We start from the raw sequence: 21,216 nt of genomic DNA on the forward strand, positions 1-21,216 counted from the left end.
AATAGTACTGTTATTTTATAAAACATAATTAAATGTACTACTAGAAATATAAAATATCTTAATAAAATCTGGGATCAGGATAATGCATTCTATGCAGTTCCAATATAGGAAGTTGACTGATCATCAGTTTCCTACAAAGTTTTATGCTTAGCATGCATCACGCATAGATTAGGTTTGGCTTTTTAAAAAGTAATATAACTATCAGCAGCACCACAGCTTGGTTGTGAACATGTGTGTTTACAAGTTAAAAAATAAATAAATAAGTTTAGATCCTTAGAAAACAACTATATTTAAGAAAGCGTTAGCTTAATGACATACACAGTCTATTATAGAAACAGAGAAATCTCAGACATCTAAGAAGTCCTTTACAGTCCAGTTAGGTGTAATTATTTCTGACACATTTTGTAATTATGCTGTGAAGTCCATAGTCATTTATGTTAAAAACACTTGTAATTACAAAGCATCTGCCCTCACATAGCTACTTGACCTGGTTTGCTGCCGCTCTGTAGTGTTTGCAGATGCTCTTCCTGCATGTCAAAAATCAAGAAATAATAAGAAAGAAAATAAATGATCTTATTTAAGTAGAAGAAGGACTATTGATTCACTATTGAACTAAGCAAACTGGAGTTTACAGAAGTGCTCTCTATTTTTCTCCTGAAAAGCTACAATGCAGATGGCATTGTTTCGGTGATCCTGTACCAAGTGTGCTTAATTTATGTGCTGCCAGTTGCAGCTTTCGGGCCTTCTTGCCTACGTAAGGAATTTGCCTGGTAAAGCTGCCTAGAACAGTTGTAGAATATTGTTCTCATCTGCACTTGACTCTCTAAGTAAATACGCTTTCCCAACAAAAGCCAGTATCTTCCAGAATAACGAATGTGTTTTCAGAGATGACTGATCATTTAACAATAAACCCATTTTGTCTGAAATCAGAAATTACTAAGTAGTTTCTGCAAATAGCTAGCTCTTCCAGTTTCCCTATACAGAAAATCATTTCATCATTGGATGGGATGATCGGGCTGGCTTTGCTTGTCACGATAAGCATAGTATGTAAACTACATTAAGAGCAGAATTTCGTCCAGATAAAAATGTGCAGTCTCTAATTGAGTTTCACCTCTGTGACCACCAAATTCAGTAAACAGCTCTCTCAGTACCTCCTTGTCTTATCTGTCGCTGACGTGTTGGTACTGTGTTTAGTTTTCACAGGAGCTGTGATCACTGAAAACAAAGCAGCTTTTGTCACTAATGCCTAAAGGCAGTAGCAACTCGATGGATAAAAGCCACTTCTGCCTCCATGACTTCCACCTCTCTGAATTGTTTTCTTTCCTCCAGAAATTTCCAACCCCTGATAGAAAACCTCTGCTTCTCACTTGGAAGCTCCCAGAACTTTTCAAACTACTCTAGTTTCCCTTCACTTAAATCTTCCTCTATGTCTGACGCTATTATCTGGATGTCACCACCTTCAAGCACGCAATTCCTCTTGCTGTTTTTCCATGCCTCGCTCCTTTTGCACATGCAACTTATTCTGCAGCTCTTGGGCTATTCTTGTGACCTTCCATCACCTTTGCCAGATTCCCTGAGGCCACATTCCAGCAACAACAACAAAAAACTTAATGACTGAGGAAGAGGGGAGGGGAATGACAACAGTTTTTTAAGCAAATGTAAATTTTAAAAATACATATGTGTATGTCTGTCCTGTTCTATATGTAGTTCATGTTAAGTCTGTAGGCAGAAATTGTCAGCCTCCTTGTTTATGTAGCCATTTCTGCATAACTGTCTTCCCTACTAATGAAGCTGCTGTCCTGAGACAGTTTTGGACTACTTAGAGCTGCTCTCTATTCCTGACAGATCATACAGGCCACACTTAGTGTAAAGTTCGTGTTCAGTCTAGCGATGTGACACCATGATGAAATCATTTTTCACAACGGAGCTGTTATCTCTCCACAGATTTTCTGTGTGCAGGCAACAACTGTGTCTCCACACCCTCCCGGCAAAGCAGTGCCATTCTGTCGTGCGGTCTGCGTGCCCTGTAAGCCCCTGTCCTCCCGTATTCTGGTACGCTGTTTAACAAACAGACCATGAAACGGATCATTCAACGTGGGCGGGCGGTGGGTTGAGTCCTGGCCGTGGGCCAAACTGACCTCGTACATTCTTAGCATTCGTGAGCTTTTGAATCATGAATATGGTAATGCTGCTAAGGCTGCAGTCCGAGGCAGTGGCATACACCCTCAGTTTCACTGCTGCAGAATGATTTTCTAAAACAAAAATGATCAGGTCGCTGCGTGTAAATGCTATCTTCCCTTTGTAGTTCTTGATCCCAAGGGTGTTGTGCTCGGAGGGGAATTCTTCAGCTGCTCTGGTGCTGTCGGTATCAGCCCGCATTCCTTCAGCGGCAGTACCCGCCCGCCCTTGACTGCGTTACAGATTGTCTTGTTAAAAATAAGCCGGGCTTTGTCAAGTTGTGGCCTCTCCTCTGCTCTTTGTGCTGGGCTGATGGAGCTGGGAGGGATGCTTCCCTTCTCCCTCAGAGTGTAACGTGAGAGAATCATTTGTCAGGCAGGCCCGAAGCGGTATGCTGGTTGGGTTCGGACACGTGTGACAGATGAACAGGATTCGTTTTAGTGAGTGAAGGGTGGCAGCCAGGAGCCACTCACCACCCAAGAAAGAGGGTAAGGCAGAAAACTGTGACTCACCTGCGAAACCCAGGGCCCGGCTGGAGCAATATGTAATTGATTTTAGTGAAATTATTCTTATAAAATAAGTGTTTCTCACAGTGAGGTGAATCACTTGACTTGAAAAGCTCCCCATTTCATCTCACATACACACCGTGCTTAGTAAGTATTAAATAACTGGCAGTCCAGGCAGGACTCCAACGCTTTCTCGTAGAGGTCTATTATTTTTTTTTTTCTCAGAGAATAAAACCATGAGAAGTTATTCTGTGTAATACACCCCACACCTCCCCTTTCTCCCCTTCCCTCCCACACACGGCAGTACAAATCTCTGTTGTCAAGTGTTGCAAGGTGTTTTAGTCAAGAGTCTTAAGGAGACTGAGCTGGATCAGACACGATTCCATACAAGTGCTCTTTTGCTTTAATAACAAGAAAAAAGTCTAGAACAGATGCATTGGTTGTGCTTGGATCTGACTGGCATAATGCTAATGGCACAATGCTAAAACTTCAAAGATGTAATGAACAAGTGAAGCTTTTCAGTTGCATAAAAATCTTCAGGGTAGTCAAAACAGCAATAAGTTGGAATGAATTTCAGAAATATTTCATTATACTGATTAGAATAAAACAATGCCTGATGAAATTTGTAATGCATACGTACATAACACAGGGTGAATGAACTCTATCCGTCTACAGTGAAGGCATCTTCTGCTGTCACCGCTCTCAAAAGACATCTGAGAGGCACTGTGGATAGTTCAATTAAAAAAAAAAAGAAAAAAAAAAAAGAAAAAAGAAACAAAGAAAGACAGAAAGAAAACCAGCTTAGAGATCAGCAGCAGTGAAGAAGGCAAGCACCATGTAAAGATTGATTGATTAGAAAGCAAAGACCAGAGGAGAAAAGCATCTTATGCCACTGCATAAGTCAATGGCCGTGATTTGAATTCTGTCACTCTTCTTTCACAGAGGCTACAGTAGAGCTAGTGCACAGAGACGGGTGATAGGCAGGGAGTATCACAGGAATTTTTGCGTTCCCCTCAAAAACAGGGAAATTAATTAGACCGATACTTACAGCTCAGAGATGATGGATAGAAATTGAAAGAAAGAACAACAACAACAAAAAAAGAAATACTAAAACCGTCACCTTACACAAAGCTACAGTGGTCATTAGGAAGTTAATCACTTTCCCAGAACAGAAGAATTTTGGGGCACTGAGTTAGGGCATCAGACTTACAACAGAAAGAAGTACTTCTTCACAGGACTGCATGCAGCTGTGTGGCAGGTAATGCTGTAGAGGACTTTGGAAGCTGAAAGTGTAACTGGCTTGGATCTTACACATGATCACGATCAGTTGCTGTTGGTATACTCAGTGAGAACATGCTTTTTCTCTTGATAATCTTTAGTGTGACTTCTGGTTTGAAGACCGTTTTGTCCTCATTCTGGTGTCTCCCACTCAAAGCACTAGGACTTTACTGATAAGCTCTGCACTGTATCTATTCAGACCCTGACTAAACTCCAAAAGCAAGTCAGCAATATCTCAGATTCATCATCCTCCTGCAGCTGTACCACTCACTCACTGAGTGTTACAGATAGTGGATGCCAGATAAAATTTGTTTTCACTCTCTTCTTCGAAGAATTCAGCTCCCCCAAATCTCCGATATGCAGAGAGGCTGCAGAGTTGAATGTAGATAAATTTGACTTAACTTTGTATTCTCGTATTTTTTGGTTGTGGCTGTAAGTAAACATTAAGCTGGATAATTTACCAGCTTTGTTGAACACAAAGGCTATTCTCTGGATCTGTTTGTTTATGTAGCTAAGTGACCTATTAAAATGGAAGTTAAAACAGCCACACCAAACACACATTCTGCCTGACATAACAGGCAGGTACATGCCTCTCTCTTCTACAGCTGCTACAGCTGTTGCATAAAAAAATCACCACAACCAACCCTGCGAACAGTCACGGATGAGTTGTTAGTATTGAGGCTAAATGCAGGGAGAAACAAAGGGCTGAAAGAAAATCCTTGTTTCCAAAGGACAAAAAATGTGTTACAAATGAAAAGACAGTAAGGCTTCCAGTGCGTGGAAGAGAAAAGGCGACTGAATTCAAACATGTTGATAATATTCATGGGTAGGCTTTTAGTGTTTTTTCATTCAACTTGTCAAACAGTGAGAAAAGTATGTGGGAAGGTAGCTAGAACCACCTTCTGCTGGGATGGTGGGGTTCTTCCAGTGTTGCTTCAAGCTCGCACAGACATTTCACCCATAAACATATTTAGCCCTGACCTGATGTGGTAACCTTTGCCTTAGCATCCCAAGGCTCAGATCACAAAAACAAGAATTACGTCCCCTGACAGCTGCAGTTATAAAGCAGATAGGTGCGCAGCATTAAAACAAACTCCCCAGGATGTCTGAGCATAGGTGGCAATTAGTGACACTACAGCTCCCACAGCAACAAGCCTAACATGGGAACAAAACAGGAAACTCTTTGAGGGCTATATGAAATATGGCAGCTTTTCTAGGCAAGATAGAAATAGCAAAAGCTCCAAAACACCTATGATATATGTGTATGCTGGCTCCAGCCTTATTTGACTGTATGCTTCTGGGTATTGAAAGGCCATGCTGTCAAGTTCTAGGGCTGATTCTGGACTCTTCTGCGGCTGCACTATCTCTGGGACTCATGTGCCTCTGTCCGATTTTGTCACTGTATGCTGACAGATTGAAAATGTGGTCATGGAGATACATGGACACACACTTGCACAGAGCATGACTTCCCACTTTTTGTTTCCTCAGGAAGCCAGGCAAAACAAATGAACACACACATGCACACACACACAAAAGCCTAACCATTTAAAGATTTTTTCTGTATTTTTAACCCACATGAAAACTACAGAGGCTACATCACCCTATAGGTGAGTAACCTATTTTTAACCTTTCTCCTCAAGGCAAACATGGTGTAACTAGCATTTACCAGCCTACTAAAAGCTGTCAGAATGAATCTAGTCTACGGATTATATTTATTGCGTTGGTCAGTGCTAGCAGGCTTTATAACCCTGCATGGACCCTTGTTGATACTCCTACATATGGAAATAGAGCACATTATCATTCTGAAAAAGGGGGCAGTAACTATCATGTTAACTGTTCTGCTATGACATGAATTTTTCTCTAGTCCTTAAAAATTCCTTCAGTAAATAGAAATAGTCCTAGCAACAACCCTGATATAAACACAAATGTGTTTCCTGAAAAGCAGGAAGCAGCTAACAATCATATCATATGACCTGCTAAATACAGAAGAACTTTGCTGGGGTTTTTCCAGGACATTAAAGCACATTTCCACGTGACCTTGCGGGAGATGACTATTGCCCAGTCTGCTATTACTGGAAAATCCTTCTTCTCGGTAACAGAGACACTTTACACATTTTATCCTGCTTTATGAAATTATAACCATGGAGTCATAGACTCATTTAAGTTGGAAAACACCCTTAGGATCATCAAATCCAACCATCAACCTAACACCACCACCAAACCATGTCCCTTTGCGCCACGTCCACATTCATCACCTTGCAGGGCTCCATTTCTATTTCAGCCATGTGAAAAGCATAAGATGAGAACACTCGAGGGTCTGCAGCTCCACATGGCCCCACAGTTTGTCTGGACCATGAAGGCATTTGGTTTTTTTTTTTGTGAAAGCTGGATCTCCCACATGTGCAATACAAGTATTCAATTTGCTGTTAACTCTGTGATACCACTGCTAGGACTGACTGCCAAGATCCTTGTCAGCACTGCCTACCGGGAGTAAAGAACCACCTGGGCTCTCCCCGTCACTTTGGAGCACCAAAGAACTGTCCAGTGGAAATGAACTGCTCTAGGCTCACACCAGCCTCAGACTAATCTCAAACTAATCCAGACTTGGCCTAGCAGTCAGATATTCCTTAATCCACATCCTTTCTGTCATAAATGGTCGTGACACTCCCTAAAATATAAGCATGGACCTCTTTTACTATTTAATCTTTTGCTTCCTCACTTAGGAAAAGATATTGAGTAAAAATCCATTTTAGAGAATTTATATTGTGTTCTTATGGTAATCTATTTATAGAATGAACCTCATGGACTCAGTCAGATGAAGCACCTAGAAAGAAATCTTTAGACATTTAGGTGCCTTAAACTTCCAAGAGGCATTTACTGGGTTTTAAAACACATCCATAAGTAATCCATGGCAGTTAAGTTCACAGTAGGATTTTGAAACTCCGAGGTGTCTTTAAAAATCCTGGACCAAGCCTACGAAGACTTAAAGAGAACGCAGGCTTTTGAAGATGCACGTTGTAATGGCAACTGCGTCTCCTAAGTCAGCTGAACTGCTAAGTAAAACACCAGCATGGATGAAGGGGATTCAAAGGTACATTTACATTCAATGACCAAGAAATGGGTGTTGCTTCTTTTCAGATTACTAGCAATAAAACACAGGGAAGCTGCAGGTTGGTTCAGGTCTGACTGAATATGAGAACATATTTAAAATGTGTTAAAGTGAAATGCAAATACTTTGGGTAAGCTTTCTCACCGCTGACAATTCCACAGCCTGACACTTATTTCACTGGGTTGCTTTGTATGTGTGGGAAACTGGCTAAAGTTTTGGCCTCTGAAGGACATTGGACCAACTGCAGATGAACCTTTTGAAGAAGACAGCCACTTGCTGGTACAAACGGCTTTTCAGGACACGTGTGAACTGAAGACTCTACTACAATATTCTCACTGATTCTTTTACCCCTTCACTGGCCTACATAAGTCTATTTTTTTCTTCCTAATTTCAATGTAAAACTACTATTTGATTCAGAAGGCTGCTGTTGGTTATGGGATTAAAGGCTTATCTCCAGGAACAATGGCAGGTGGGGGAACCCCAATAACATACCCATGGAAAAGGAGCCTTGGCCCCGACTCCTCCCAGAGAGGGATCAGCCCATGGGCCGGGTGTGACACCCATCACAGTGAGTCAATGGGAGAGGCTCGCTGTACTCCTGGGCCTTACTGCCTAGGGGCATGGGACTCAGCAGGGAATGCAGGGGAACAGAGTCTTTGGGGTCATATAAGACTTACCAGGGAATGCTTAGAGGAGGAGTCAGAGGTAGTGAAATGAGGGGCTGGAGGGGAAGGTGGTTTGGTGAGTAACAAGCATGGAAAAATAAAAGGATTAGGGGTTAAAATGGGCCCACTGAATGTCTAAGACCAGTTAGTGGATGAGGGACCCACAGTGTATATGTGGGTGTGAATGCCTTAAACTGAAGCAGGGTGGTGGGCCTCTGAGAATAACACTTCCAGGTGCCAGCAGCTGGGAAGACCTGGGGTCCAGGAGTCAACTACTGAACAGGCGAGTGTCTAAGATCAGCTACTGGAGGGATCCATATTGTATAATGTGTACGTACACATATCTATTTTCCATGAATGGGCTTTTGCCCTGATAAGCCAGAGAAAGCAGCAGGATGAGGACACTGGTGCTGTTTGTTTGCATGTGTGCCGTGTTTTGTATTCATGCCAATCGGTGAGGCTGGACGTGTGTGTATAGGTGAGGGATGTGTGTGTGTGCCCATTGGGAACATAACACTCAGTCCCTCCACTAGCTGGACTTGTGCTAGTGGCATCAAGCTGTGGCAGCCACACTTCTATGCAGCTAGCAGATTTGGCAACCCTAACAACTACCTTTTGGTTTTATGTCCTTACACCACTTAACATAGCAGGTTCTTGAACTATGCCTAGGCTATTTTGTGCCACGAGAGTAAACCTGTTTTAAAAATCCTAATTCCGATGTTGTAATGGTTATAGGAATGATCTGAGATCCTGCCATCAGAATGCAGGATAGCTTACCACTGAGAAGTCTAGTGCTGCTCTTGCACACAGGGTCTGAAGTTGAAAGTCCTTATTCACACAGGTCTTCCACAGGTAGATTTCATAGCTGATAGCTATGCCTGATTAACAGAAGAGGTATTACTCTTCCCTTGGTTGAGATTAGCGAGAAGCAAAGCCCAGGTGACAGATTTACTGGAAAAGGTGGAGAGAGAGCAATCCAGAGGCTGACTTTTAGAAAGTGGCATACTAGCAGAAATGATCCTGACAAGATAAAATGCTCTGATGGCAAGTATGAGACACAACAGTGTATTAAAGGATCTGCAAAGCATGGGGAAAGCCAGGCCTGAAGGCATATTCAAGGACATATAGATTCAAGAAGAGCCCAAGATGACCTCAATAATCAGGTTACTGAGCAAATGACTTGCTCATGGATCTCTTCCAAAAATGCAGATCACAGACAGAAGGACATTTTTTTGAGTCCTTCTGCAGAGAAAAATGCACATCGTATCCAATCCTGTGGTGCTGACTGCTTGCGAGGCAAACGCACTGATCCTCCAGCTGCTTCACGGATGTCAGAAAGGCATTTGACTCAGCCTAGCGTGGTGTTTGTGGGCTACTCAGAGGTCATCTGCAAGAAACTGCTAGTTCTGCTGAAAAACATTTAGGGAAAAGAGAGTTTGGTGCCCAGAGCACATGAGCACATGGTCTAGCTGATATCAGGCATGTTACAGCAACATAGGGGCAGGTAGAAAGGAGGAGGCCGCCTAGCCTAGGCACAGATTTGGGGTTATTTAGGGGTCATATATTAATTTACTGGGCTTATTTTAACTTTGTTCACACTGGAGGGAGCACCCAAGATTTTTGTCCTGGAGAATTCCAGCTGGGTCACCTTTAACCTAACATGTTTCTTTAATGCTTAATTCTTTTTAAACATGAGTGGGGTTCTGCAACTGTGGCCTCAGGGCTGGTCCTGCACAACCAAAGAGATGTGTTCAGACAGCGAGGATGTGCATGGATAGATGAATGCCTCCTACCTGGGCTATGTATCAGAATAGGCTATCTAAGTGGCACTGGAAGTGGCATCCCACCAAAGAGTCACAGGGACATTAAAACAGACAGCCACGCTAGCCAGCTTTTCTCTACCTGGGAGACTGAAACAGCTACCTAAAGGGATCCCAACGGAGACTCGGCAGTTCTGGGAACCTGTTTCCTGTCTGGAGGGGGCAGAAAGTCTCCCTTTTCATTAAAAATCAAGCTACGCAAGCCATGCATCCTCCAGGGCATGCTCTTGTGGCCACACGAGCTTTCTGGGAGGCTGCTCCACAAAATCTCCTCATCGTCCCTGTGACAAGCGCCAGGCGGCGGCTCTGTGGGACCTGCCAGCAAAACCACCCCAGAAAGCCGGGATGAGAAGTTAGCCGCTGACAGGACAGCGAGGAGGAGGCACGATTTTATGGTTCCCACTGCGGCTGTGACACGGGGCACCCTGCCACAGCCCTCCGGCCCGCGGCCACACCGGGGGCCGAGCCCCCCCCTCCGCGGGGGCCGAGCCGTGGCCGGCATGGGGGCGGCCGTTGGGCGGCCGTTGGGCGGGCGGAGGGGGGCGGGGGGGTCCGCGCCGCCTCGGAGCCCATAAAGCGCCGCCTGCGGGGGGCAGAGCCGGGACGGGCCGGCACGGCAGGGCGAGGCTGAGGCGATCGTGCCGGGGCTGGGGTCGCCATGAGGGAGATCGTGCACATCCAGGCGGGCCAGTGCGGCAACCAGATCGGGACCAAGGTGAGCCGGGGGGCGAGACGGGGCTGCCGCCGCCGTGCCGCCTCTGCTGAGGGAGCCGCGCCCGGGTGGAACCCTGATGGCCATAAAAGGCTTTGGGAAGCGCCGAAAGCCAAGTTTTTACATTTTTATTTAAATTATTTGCGTTCAGCGAGGGCGGGAGGCCGAGCAGCCCCCTCCCGGCGCCGGGGAAGAGCCGTCGGTGCGAAATGGCGGGGAGGGCCGGGTCCGTGGGGCACGCCAGGAATCCGGCAGCTGCCCGGCCGCCGCCCCCAGCTCGGCGGGGCACTCGCTGACCCTCCTCTCCTGCTCCTTCTCCTCCCCTAGTTTTGGGAAGTGATCAGCGATGAGCATGGCATTGACCCAGCCGGAGGCTACGTCGGTGACTCAGCGCTGCAGCTGGAACGGATCAACGTCTACTATAATGAATCATCCTGTAAGTGTGGGGCGGGGAGCCTGTGGGGAGGGACGCAGAAATTTGGGGGAGAATGGGTCTTTGTGAAACTGCACCACGCATCTGGCTGCCCTCCTTGCTTGCTGTCAGCCCCTTGGCACCTGCTAGTGTACCGCAGGTGGGGAGAGGTAGCACGAGGGAATGTCCCAGTATGGGCACGGCCACAGGGTCTGGAGGTGGGAGTTTGTTTGTGCTGGGTGTTTGTTCTTTTAATGTATGATTAGTTCATCAGATGTGTCATATTGGTTGTCCCAAATTAAACTGTTGGTTATGTGAGCCTATGTCTGCAGTACACAGATTTCAGGATGGAGAGGGTTGGGCTAATGGCAATTCATTAATAAGTTGCTAAAAGTGCCCTGTCTGTGATCTGTGAGCCAGTCTGGTGTTGGGGGTAAAGTGGGGACAAGGAGTCCTTTCAGCTCTTGAGAAGAACCCAAGAGTGCAAGCATTTCAGCTTAGGTTAATATTATTTACCTTAGTTTCCTTGAACAATTCCAACTATATTGGTTGCTCAGAGAAGTTGTGGATGCCCCATACCTGGATATGTTCAAGGCCAGGTTGGATGGGGCCCTGGGCAACCTGATCTAGTGGGTAGTATCCCACTAGATGCCCATGGCAGTGGGGCTGGAATTGGATGATCTTTAAGGTCCCTTTTAACCGAAGCTGTTCTAGGATTCCTTTTTGTGCTTTGTGGTAGAGATGCTAATCTGCTACACCATGTAGCGCTTTCATTGGAGGTGATTCCTTCAAGCATCAAGCTTGTGAAGTGTTTCAGGAATGTTTAGACAAACTCTTCACTCACCCCATGATACACAGAAAAAAGAGCTTACAAAATGTCATGTACCGTTGACATCTGATGTCAAGTCTGTTGAAGTGGAATTGATTTCTTCCTATGATGCTGAGATTTTTTTTTTGCTACCATGACTTCCTGTTTAGGAAATACATATGTGCAATTTATATTAGACTAATAATATATAATATAATTGCATGTAAAGAGCTATAAGTGTTTTAGTTTTTTTCAGAACTTTAAGGGTGTGTGTTTTTTTGATTGCAGCCCAGAAATTTGTACCAAGAGCGGTCTTAGTGGACTTGGAGCCGGGAACCATGGATAGTGTGAGATCTGGTCCTTTTGGTCAGCTCTTTCGGCCTGATAACTTCATCTTTGGTATGTAGATGTCACTTAAAAAAAAAAAAAATCCAACAGGTGTTCAATTACCAAGCGAATGGTCAAAAAGCATTTAAGCTATGTTGCCTCCTCCCTATTCCCAAGGGATCATTAGTACTCTGAAGCCTTAATAGCTTAACAAAGCAGTTCCAATTATCTAAGTCAGCCAAAAGATTCCATTAACTGAAAGAGTCATTCTTCTGTTAATTGTTCCTTCAATTAGGAAACTACTGAAAGTTTCCTATGATACTCAGATAGTGTACACTTGCTTTCAATACCGATGAACTCTACAGAAATCCTGAGAGTACTTATTTACAACAAAGTGCATGGAAATTCCGCAGGAAATGTAAAGGAGGAAAGAAAAACCCTCAACCACAAACCAACCAGGCTGTTCTTGACTTGAATTGATGTTAATTGCTTGATATGAAGTTGTTTAAAGGCTGTGTAGTTTAGCTTCTTCAGCAGAGCCTTACAGTATGGTATAGTAAACAGTAGAAGACAACCGACTTTAATATGAAAAACACTCATATATAGCTGGTTATTAGGTTATTTTCCAACATAATGAGGAACAGTCTGAGAGCATGTGAGGAACTTCACGTTTTGCAGTGTTCTTGGGCAGGATGGTTCTGGCCTTGATTGTTCTACGTTACACTTCTGTAGTACTTTCCACTGAAGCTTAAAAGTGCACATTACCATGAGTCAATTTCATAGCATCCTTATGAAGTACAGAAGCATTATCAATTCCTTTGCACTGAAGAAGAAACAGCGTGTGAAAGTCAAGTGATCCACTTGCTCAAACAGGAAGTCTGAATGAAAGCCACCATGAGAACTCACATGTCCTTCTGGTTTCCAAGTCTGTACTAGCCACAAAACACATTTCCTCCTGCCAAGGCAAGCTTAGGTTGCAAGTTAGTTTGGTATATTGTGTTAACATGAAGAAGGAACAATGCCAGGGACAGACAGAGAAAAGATAAACATTATTTGGGTGGTGTGAAACAAACTGCAGACCAGACTGTTGCTGTTGAGGTAGGGAATAAGAAGCCATAGCGAGTCACTTTAAGTCTTTAACTGACTTCAAACTTTTAATGCTGTCCCCCTTCTTCTCCCATATACTTCATGCAGTGTTTTTAAAGGCATCTTACAAAGGAATTTTAAGTTACAATAAGTAAGCTTGGGATAAAAAGCCGTAGGCAGCTTTACAAAACATTTTTATATTCAGGTTTCTGCTTTTACTCCCTTTCTCTTGCATGGATGACATCAGCCACTTGAAAGTGAATTCACTTGTCCTTTGGAAATACCTGAACTGGAACTTCACCATTTGGCGTGTCACCAGTAATACCAGAGCAAAATCAATTCAGTGTCTTCAGTACAATACAGCAGTTAGTTCACTGTGCTCCCTTCCTGCCAAGCTAACAATGAACCAACAGCATGTGATGGATTCGGATCTGATGGAGGCCCCTGCCAGCATCAGGCACGGTCCTCCCAACCTGCTGAATAATGCAGAATGGCTGCCTGAGTGCTGAAGTAATGATCTTCTGTGTCAAAAGCCAACAAAGCATTTTGTTTTCTCTTTTTAAATCCAGCCTGGCCAACAGAGGATTTTGTGACAGACGCTGGCTGTTCCATATTGCTGTGTCACAGGCCATTAGGGCTCATTCTGATGGAGATGTTTGCAGTCTCTGCTTGTATAAACGCATCTGTGTGCACATCTCTATAGCGAGTAGCTGTGGGCCATCAATCAGAACTTCATTGAGGTATACAGGGTACCTAGTCACACGCTCCAGATACAAGAATTTTAGCCCAGACCAGCAGGAGATTGAGACAGATGCAGACATAATCCTTGTGCTTTAATGTTTGTGTTGACAGGGTACTGATCAAAAAGGTGAAGACACACAGGTGAAATGAGCTAGCTGCAGGAGAGCAGCAGGTCTCCTGGCCTCCTAATGGCATGGGGGTTGCCCACCAGGAACCACTGTGAGCAGTCTGATGTAGCTCTTTTTTTTAATGAGCTTTTAAGCAGTAGTATACAAGCTACCAGTCTTTCTTCCCAGATTTGTCGTTTATTTCAAGCAGTGGAAAGAGGAAAAGAGAGAAAGAAGACTGCAGGATATGGTTGCTATTTTGGAGATTAAAAAATAAACAGTCTCTTAAACAAATGGCTTCCGTGCATGTGCAGCTCAGCCTGAGCATATGTAATAGTTCCACAATTCATTGGAGGAAAGAAATAGTGGTGGGAAGATTTGGAGGTACCAACAGCACAGATCAGTTGTGGGATTACTTGTAGACTTCCTTTAGATCTCAGAAAATGCACAGTGAGAAGAGGCAGAGGCAGGATGCTAGAGACTGGCTACATACAATACAGAGCTTATGGGACTGGTGAAAGATCTGCCAAGTCCTGATTTTTGTGGATACATGCTCATTTTCCATGCTTAGATTTAGTCTAGGTGGAGTCTGACAATTCTGTGTGTTTGCCTAAGATTTTCAGAGGTTTGGTGGGTTACCTGATAAGTGGGGAGCATCCGGTGGGGTTTCACAGTCATGGTCAAGACTTCCAGGTGTATGGCAGCATTGTCATACCCCTGGCACCTCCACCCTGTATGGTATTGTAACAGATAAGAAGTCTGGAGCTTCCAGGGATTATTGTACGCTTCTGGTGGTGGTCTTATGGTGCTGTAGAGCCAGGGATTCTGCCCAGCTTACTGGACATGTGCATGTGCCCAGAAGGAAATCTCCAAGGGAAACAAGAGAACCTAGGCAGGTGGCTGAGAAGTAGGTGGAGTGGGATGTTATCACAGAAGCAGCTGATAGTTACAGGGTGGAGGGAAACAATTAGGATTGGTGAAGGCAGTCACTGCTACAGTTAAACTGTGATTTAAATACAAAGGTGCTGTTAGTGCAACAGAGGGAGGTGGCAGTGATCCTGTGGGCTTCTAGGAGTTTGTGCTACTCAGATTCTGACAGAGTCTGATGCAGTGGATAGCCTGAAGGAGAACAGGTCCACCTCTGGATTAGCCATTTTACCTCCTAACTTACTTTGCAAGCTAAGAAAAAGCAAGTAAAATCAGTCTCTGATTATTTTTTTTCCATGAATATGTATTTTCCACATTTTCAAGAGTAATCACCATTCTCTTCTTTCTCCATTCTTTGTTCCTATTCTCTCCTTATCTTACTGCCTACTGGAGAAGGGCGATACAGTGTTTGCACAAGGGACAACCTGCAAAATATAGTCCTAAACTCAGAATTTGGCCTTGTTAAAATCCTTCTGCATCTTAGAGCAATGTTTTGTTAATGGGCAGCCTGCTGTGTTATATGGATCCCTGTCTGTAGTAGGAGAGCTGCTCAAGCACACCGCGGGTTGTTGCAAGCATATTTAATCATGAAAGGATATTACTTTGTGTTTTGCCCAGCTGGACAGGAAGTGCTGAGCTTCCTAAAGTCAAAGTGAGAAAAATACAGCAGTGCGTAGAACAATGCATCAACTAACTGAATACATCATGAGTAAACCAAGTGTTTTTGCAGTGAAAATCAAGTGTATCATATCTGAACAATGCCCCAGCAGGCAGTTTCCCAAGTTCGTATGTTGGGCACCAACACACACACACACTGGAAATTGAGACATGGTATTAGGAAGGAAGGGAGGACGTAGAGAACAATGTAGGGGTTGACAGCCCTGTACCTGCTTCTGAAAATATTGCTCCTTCTGATGACCTCTCACAACAGTACTGCTGGCTGAGTTTGGTGGCACAATGTGTGTATGTAGCAGTCACTGTGAGGAATGCGAGTATTAAAGGAAAATGGAAGCCAAGGGGAGAAAATTAAGGGCTTGTGAAATGCAAATAATCCAATTGTACAAGTTGCTTTGCAGATCCTGAAGAACAGTGAGTTTCTAGGGAAATGAGTAGAAGTTAAAAGGCACTTAGTAACTCCCAAGTTTTTGAAATAACATTTGTGAAGTTTCTGTTCATCACTATTTTGATTCAGGCTAGGTAACCGTGAATTTGAAAAACTACAGTTCTTGATATAGCAAGTTAAAAAGAACTTCAGAAGCCCAACCTTACCCTTGAATGACAACAATGCCTCCTGTCTGGCAGTAGCAACTCATGGGAACAGTCCAAGAACCTTTCATTTAGAAATGGGTATCTGTGATTTAGCTTTGTATACATCATGGTCCTTATAAACTGAGAGCATTTAAATATAAACAGTCTCCTTGTGTTTATGGAATAAGCAGGATTGGGAGTGTGAGAGCTTTCAAAGCGTGGAGTCAATGCCATCTCTGCATTTACGGAAAGTTAAATACCAAAAAACAGAAAGCCACCCAGAGGCATAAATGAAAACAAAGGGGGATTTGAGACAAAAGGAGACCATATTAAAAAGCTTGTAGATACTGCTGAAAACATTTGTAGGCAAAACTGAAGAGCTCAGTTACCTACCTGACAGATTTATAGCAGCTTTTCTTTTTTTTTTTTTTCCTTTAGCAGATGTGATGTGTATCAATTTGGTGTCCAAATGCCAAACCCTACCAATAACTTTGTATATATTTTTTTCCCCTATTGTATGTTGTTTTAGGACAAACTGGTGCAGGAAACAACTGGGCCAAAGGACACTATACAGAAGGGGCAGAGCTGGTTGATTCCGTACTTGATGTAGTAAGAAAAGAGTGTGAACACTGCGATTGCTTGCAAGGATTTCAGCTCACTCATTCCCTGGGAGGAGGGACAGGGTCTGGCATGGGAACCCTGCTCATCAGTAAGATACGAGAGGAATATCCTGACAGGATAATGAATACCTTCAGCGTCATGCCCTCCCCAAAGGTTTCTGATACCGTGGTGGAGCCTTATAATGCTACGCTCTCGGTCCACCAGCTGGTTGAAAATACAGATGAAACCTACTGCATTGACAATGAAGCTCTGTATGACATTTGCTTCCGCACGCTGAAGCTCACCACTCCAACGTATGGCGACTTAAACCACTTGGTTTCCGCTACCATGAGCGGGGTAACCACATCCCTGCGTTTCCCTGGCCAACTCAACGCTGACCTCCGGAAGCTGGCAGTAAATATGGTCCCGTTCCCCCGCCTTCACTTTTTCATGCCAGGCTTTGCTCCGTTGACAGCCCGAGGCAGCCAGCAATACCGAGCACTCACCGTTCCAGAGCTCACCCAGCAGATGTTTGATGCCAAAAATATGATGGCAGCCTGTGACCCAAGGCATGGGAGATACTTGACGGTGGCTACCGTCTTCCGGGGTCCCATGTCGATGAAGGAGGTTGACGAGCAGATGTTGGCCATCCAGAACAAGAACAGCAGCTACTTCGTGGAGTGGATCCCAAACAACGTCAAGGTGGCAGTGTGTGACATCCCGCCTCGTGGCCTCAAGATGGCTTCCACGTTCATCGGCAACAGTACTGCTATTCAAGAACTCTTCAAAAGGATCTCAGAGCAGTTTTCAGCCATGTTCAGAAGAAAGGCCTTCCTTCACTGGTTCACGGGAGAAGGAATGGATGAAATGGAATTCACAGAAGCAGAAAGCAACATGAATGATCTGGTGTCAGAGTATCAGCAGTACCAAGAAGCTACAGCAAATGATGGAGAAGAAGCGTTTGAAGATGAGGAAGAAGAAATCAATGAATAAAGAAATTAGGTATGCTATTTTCCAGGCCAAGCTCTCACATCTGGACTTGCAATAATTAGGCTTACAAATCTGTATCTAGGCTTCCAAAAAAAAAAAAGAAAACCAAAAAGGAACACGAGTCTCAGATGCTAGTGGTGCTCTTCAGAGTATACTGAGGTCACTGGGGACTGAGGACATTCAGTGTTTCTGAAAATCAGGCTATTTCTGTTCATGAGACAAATGTAAGGCATTCGGTTAAGACTTTGGCCTAGGAGTCTGAGCACAGAGGTTGCTAGTTTGGGATCTTTTTTTTTTTAACCCAAACAAATTTGTCTTCCATAAAGTTGTACAAGAAGTAAAATACGCATGAATATCTACAAATGGAGCTGCACTATTTTCATCCAATTTTGAGTAAGAAAATCTTGTGGGTTTGAAGTATTCATTCTGTACTGAATGTACAATACTGAACTGCCAGGAACAAAAATTTACTGATAATAAAAAGAAGAAAAAGCTTTTAATGTTTCTGTACAGTAGGTATTATTGATGACATTTGACTCCAATTCTCTAAAAGCGGAATAAAAATGATTAGTATCCTCAAGCAAAAGTGTTCTGGGCGGTCAGTGCTGCGTAAATACTGAGTGAGCTGCAGGCTGGAGCTAAGCCGTGTGGCTTCATCGCTTGTTGCTGGGTCAGCATGGGTGACCTATATGAAATCCGTCCATTTGTGGTACGTGCTTTAAGGACCAACGGGGTGTAAACTGGCAGCAGTTGGTGGTGTTCCTGGCATCTGTCTCCAGTCCACCTTGCCCATAGATGAAAGTCAGATACTCCAGGGAAGGTGGTGGGAGAGGAGGCACTGGCTGTGTGTTGCTCCATCGCCCTACCCGGGTTTACTTCACTGCCCCTCGGGGTGCCGTGGACATCTTGTAACCAACACTTTTTCACATCACTGGGTGGGCTGAGGTTAAAGTACAGATAAAAGTGTTTATCCACGATATTCAAAACAGCTGGCAAAATGAAGGATGAACAACAGCTAATCTGCTTACACAACCCAAAAGGTCTCTGTCTTGCCCAGCTGATTTGCTGGCTTGACAGAAGGCCTGCTGGGTATCCACTGTTCATGCGCGCTTTGTGCTTCTGGTCGTATCAATTAAACAGCCCTTCTCCATTAGAGAGCCTCCACCAGAACACTCTGTCTACACGGAGAGTCTTATTTAGGTCAGTTTCTAGGCAACAAAACAAGCAAACAAAGGAAAAACCCTGTGGAAATCCAAACTTCATGTGTTTCAGGAACTCTTTGCTCTTTTTCTTCTCGCCTTCTGAAGCACTTTCTAAGCAATGGTGTTGCTCAATACTTAAAAGGGCACTTCACAAGCATAATTTCCAAAGATCCTAAAAAGATGATCTTTGGTTAATCTTGGAATCAGGGAATAAGACCTGATAATTATAAAGTGTCTGAGCCATGTAACTGTTCATCGTGTAAGCTGAAGCTGTCGGCTCAATTTTGTTCCACACACAGCTGGAACGAACCGAATTTTAGTCAAGGACAAGTACAAGCACTAGCCTAGCGTCTTTGGGTGAAGTAGGACCAGCCATCTCTTCTTACCTGCTGGAACTTTGTTTCATTGTAACACAGAATTCATTACTGGGTCCCAGCCATAACTTCTGGTAGTATTAATAAAATTAATTTTTTAAAAGTTAATACTTTAAAAAATGCCAGGGATGTTGGAGATCCTGAATAGCTGAGGGTTCATTTAGTGAGCCAGCCTCTGCTTTGTTTTTCCTACACTGACTCAAGCCAGAATTCCACCTGGAACCTGGGAAATCCAAGTTTGCAATGTCCCTGATCCTGGTTTGACTCAGTCACTCTTTTATGTGCATTTGCTGGCAACTGTTGGATGAGGCTTTCTAGAAGGTATTGAGTGGGGGAGGCAACTTAATGCCACCTTTAGAGGGGAAAAAAAAAAAAAAGGAGACAGCTCTCGCATGTGATTTTAGAAAAGAAAAAAACAACCAAAAGCACCCATATGACCCAGGGTCCTGTAGCAGGAACATCAGTAGAAGACCAGCTTGCATGAAAGCAGTAAGAGCCCTGGGAAGCTGGAAGGCTTCCTCTTCCTTTACATTCAAGCAACTTTCTAATCATCTTCCTTTTTTTTGACACAAACCAGAAGTCTCTTTTATTAATAGGTTTGCTGGACATTTCCTTCAGTTGCATTTCCTTTCAAGTAAGTTTCTGCTCTTAGGAACCTTTTATTTGGAAGTGGACCTGCTGAGTCACACCTGGCTTTGTCTTTTTCACATTCCTCCCTTTTGTTTTTCATTTCCCTGCTTTTTTTTCTGACCTAGTCCCCAGCACCCTTCCTTTCTGTGAGTAGCCCACTGTCATCGGCTCTCCTTTTTACTGCTTTGCACCTGGTGGCACGAAACATCACAGATGTGTGGTGCCAGGTCAAGCCAGACCTGAGTGCAGCTCCCGGTGCCACCCAGACACAAACACCTCTGCCAACCAAGCGTGAGATGGGGGGGGGGGGGGGAACAGCTTTACAGAAAATGAGCTCCTAGTCCAGTGACCACACTTTAAAACAGAGTGGGCGAGGTGTGCTGTGGGTGAAGGTGTGCTATCAGGCCAGAAGCAGGACCCTAGCTGGGTGGGGGACACGTTTTTTTTCAAAGCTGCCCTGGTCACAGCCAGCAAGGGCTCGGGCAGAGCCTGTTTTCGGACACGCTGCCCCTGCACGTGCTGCCTGGGCCAAGCTCCCCTTAGGCTCTTGATCTTTCCCCTCCTGAGCTCACTTTTCTCCCTTTCCTCTCTCACATTTTATCTCTAAGGATAGAAATCTCTAAGGAAAGCGTGGTGAACCCTTGGGAAAAGGGGCAAGGCTGGAAAAGAGGGTCTAGACCTGCGCCCTCTCCCAGCAGCAGGAGGAACAGGGAAGGCAGCAGCTCCCCGCGTGCTGCACAAGGCCCTGCTAGTTGAAGCAGCACTGCTCTGCGTTTACAAACAGACAGCATCTGGCTTTATTGGCAGCCACAGCACGGCCTGAACTTGATTTTCTTGACTGAAGCTAAACCACTTGAAGCCTTGCAGTTGTAGGCTAACAGTCCTCTTTAAAGGAGGAGGTTGGGTAGAGTTTAATTAGTTTTAATATCTTTGGTTGGATTCCAAGATCCCAGCACAGTCAGTTTCTGCCAATTTTGGCACAAAATACGAAAACTGACTGAGGTGAGGCTACACGAAGTAAGCTGATGCTCTCAAAACATCTCCTTAACTTGCTCTCAGAACTTGCATCTCCTGAACAGTATCAGAGACGTACCAATGGCAGGCTGCAAGTAAACCAGAGTGAAGTTTAAGCTCTATACAGACAGACAGACAGCACAAACACGGTGTAGGATAACACTTCCCAGAGAGGAGGTGATTCTTTTACAGTTAGGTGAAGACTGCAAAGAGTTCAGCTAGGGCACTTTTGGAGTGGCTGGGTATGGCTTGTGTTTGTTTTTTAAGGGTGTTTTGGGGCTAAAAAAGAAACAAGGAAATGCAGGATGGGGATGTCTAAGACATAGCCACGTTTAGTCCTCAGCACTGCCTGCACATCGCCTATGCCAAACAAGAAAAAAAAAGTTCCACTAAACGGGAAATAAGATGAAAAAACACGGAAATAAATATGAGTATATTTAAAGTACAGCACTGGACCCTGTGTAAAGAAGTCAGTCACTATG

At 44.3% G+C, this 21,216-nt stretch overlaps 1 protein-coding gene across 1 annotated transcript; it reads left to right on the forward strand.

The window, feature by feature from the left end:
• Positions 1–10,113: 10,113 nt before the first annotated feature.
• On the forward strand, positions 10,114–18,100 carry TUBB6 (tubulin beta 6 class V). The gene is made up of 4 exons (XM_035318366.1): positions 10,114–10,271; positions 10,596–10,704; positions 11,777–11,887; positions 16,454–18,100. Exons 1-4 carry the CDS (start codon positions 10,215–10,217, stop codon positions 17,515–17,517), a joined length of 1,341 nt encoding a protein of 446 aa, XP_035174257.1. The 5' UTR covers positions 10,114–10,214; the 3' UTR covers positions 17,518–18,100.
• The last annotated feature ends 3,116 nt before the right edge of the window (positions 18,101–21,216 follow it).

Source organism: Oxyura jamaicensis, chromosome 2 (assembly GCF_011077185.1).
Source record: "Oxyura jamaicensis isolate SHBP4307 breed ruddy duck chromosome 2, BPBGC_Ojam_1.0, whole genome shotgun sequence".
Taxonomy (NCBI): domain Eukaryota; kingdom Metazoa; phylum Chordata; class Aves; order Anseriformes; family Anatidae; genus Oxyura; species Oxyura jamaicensis.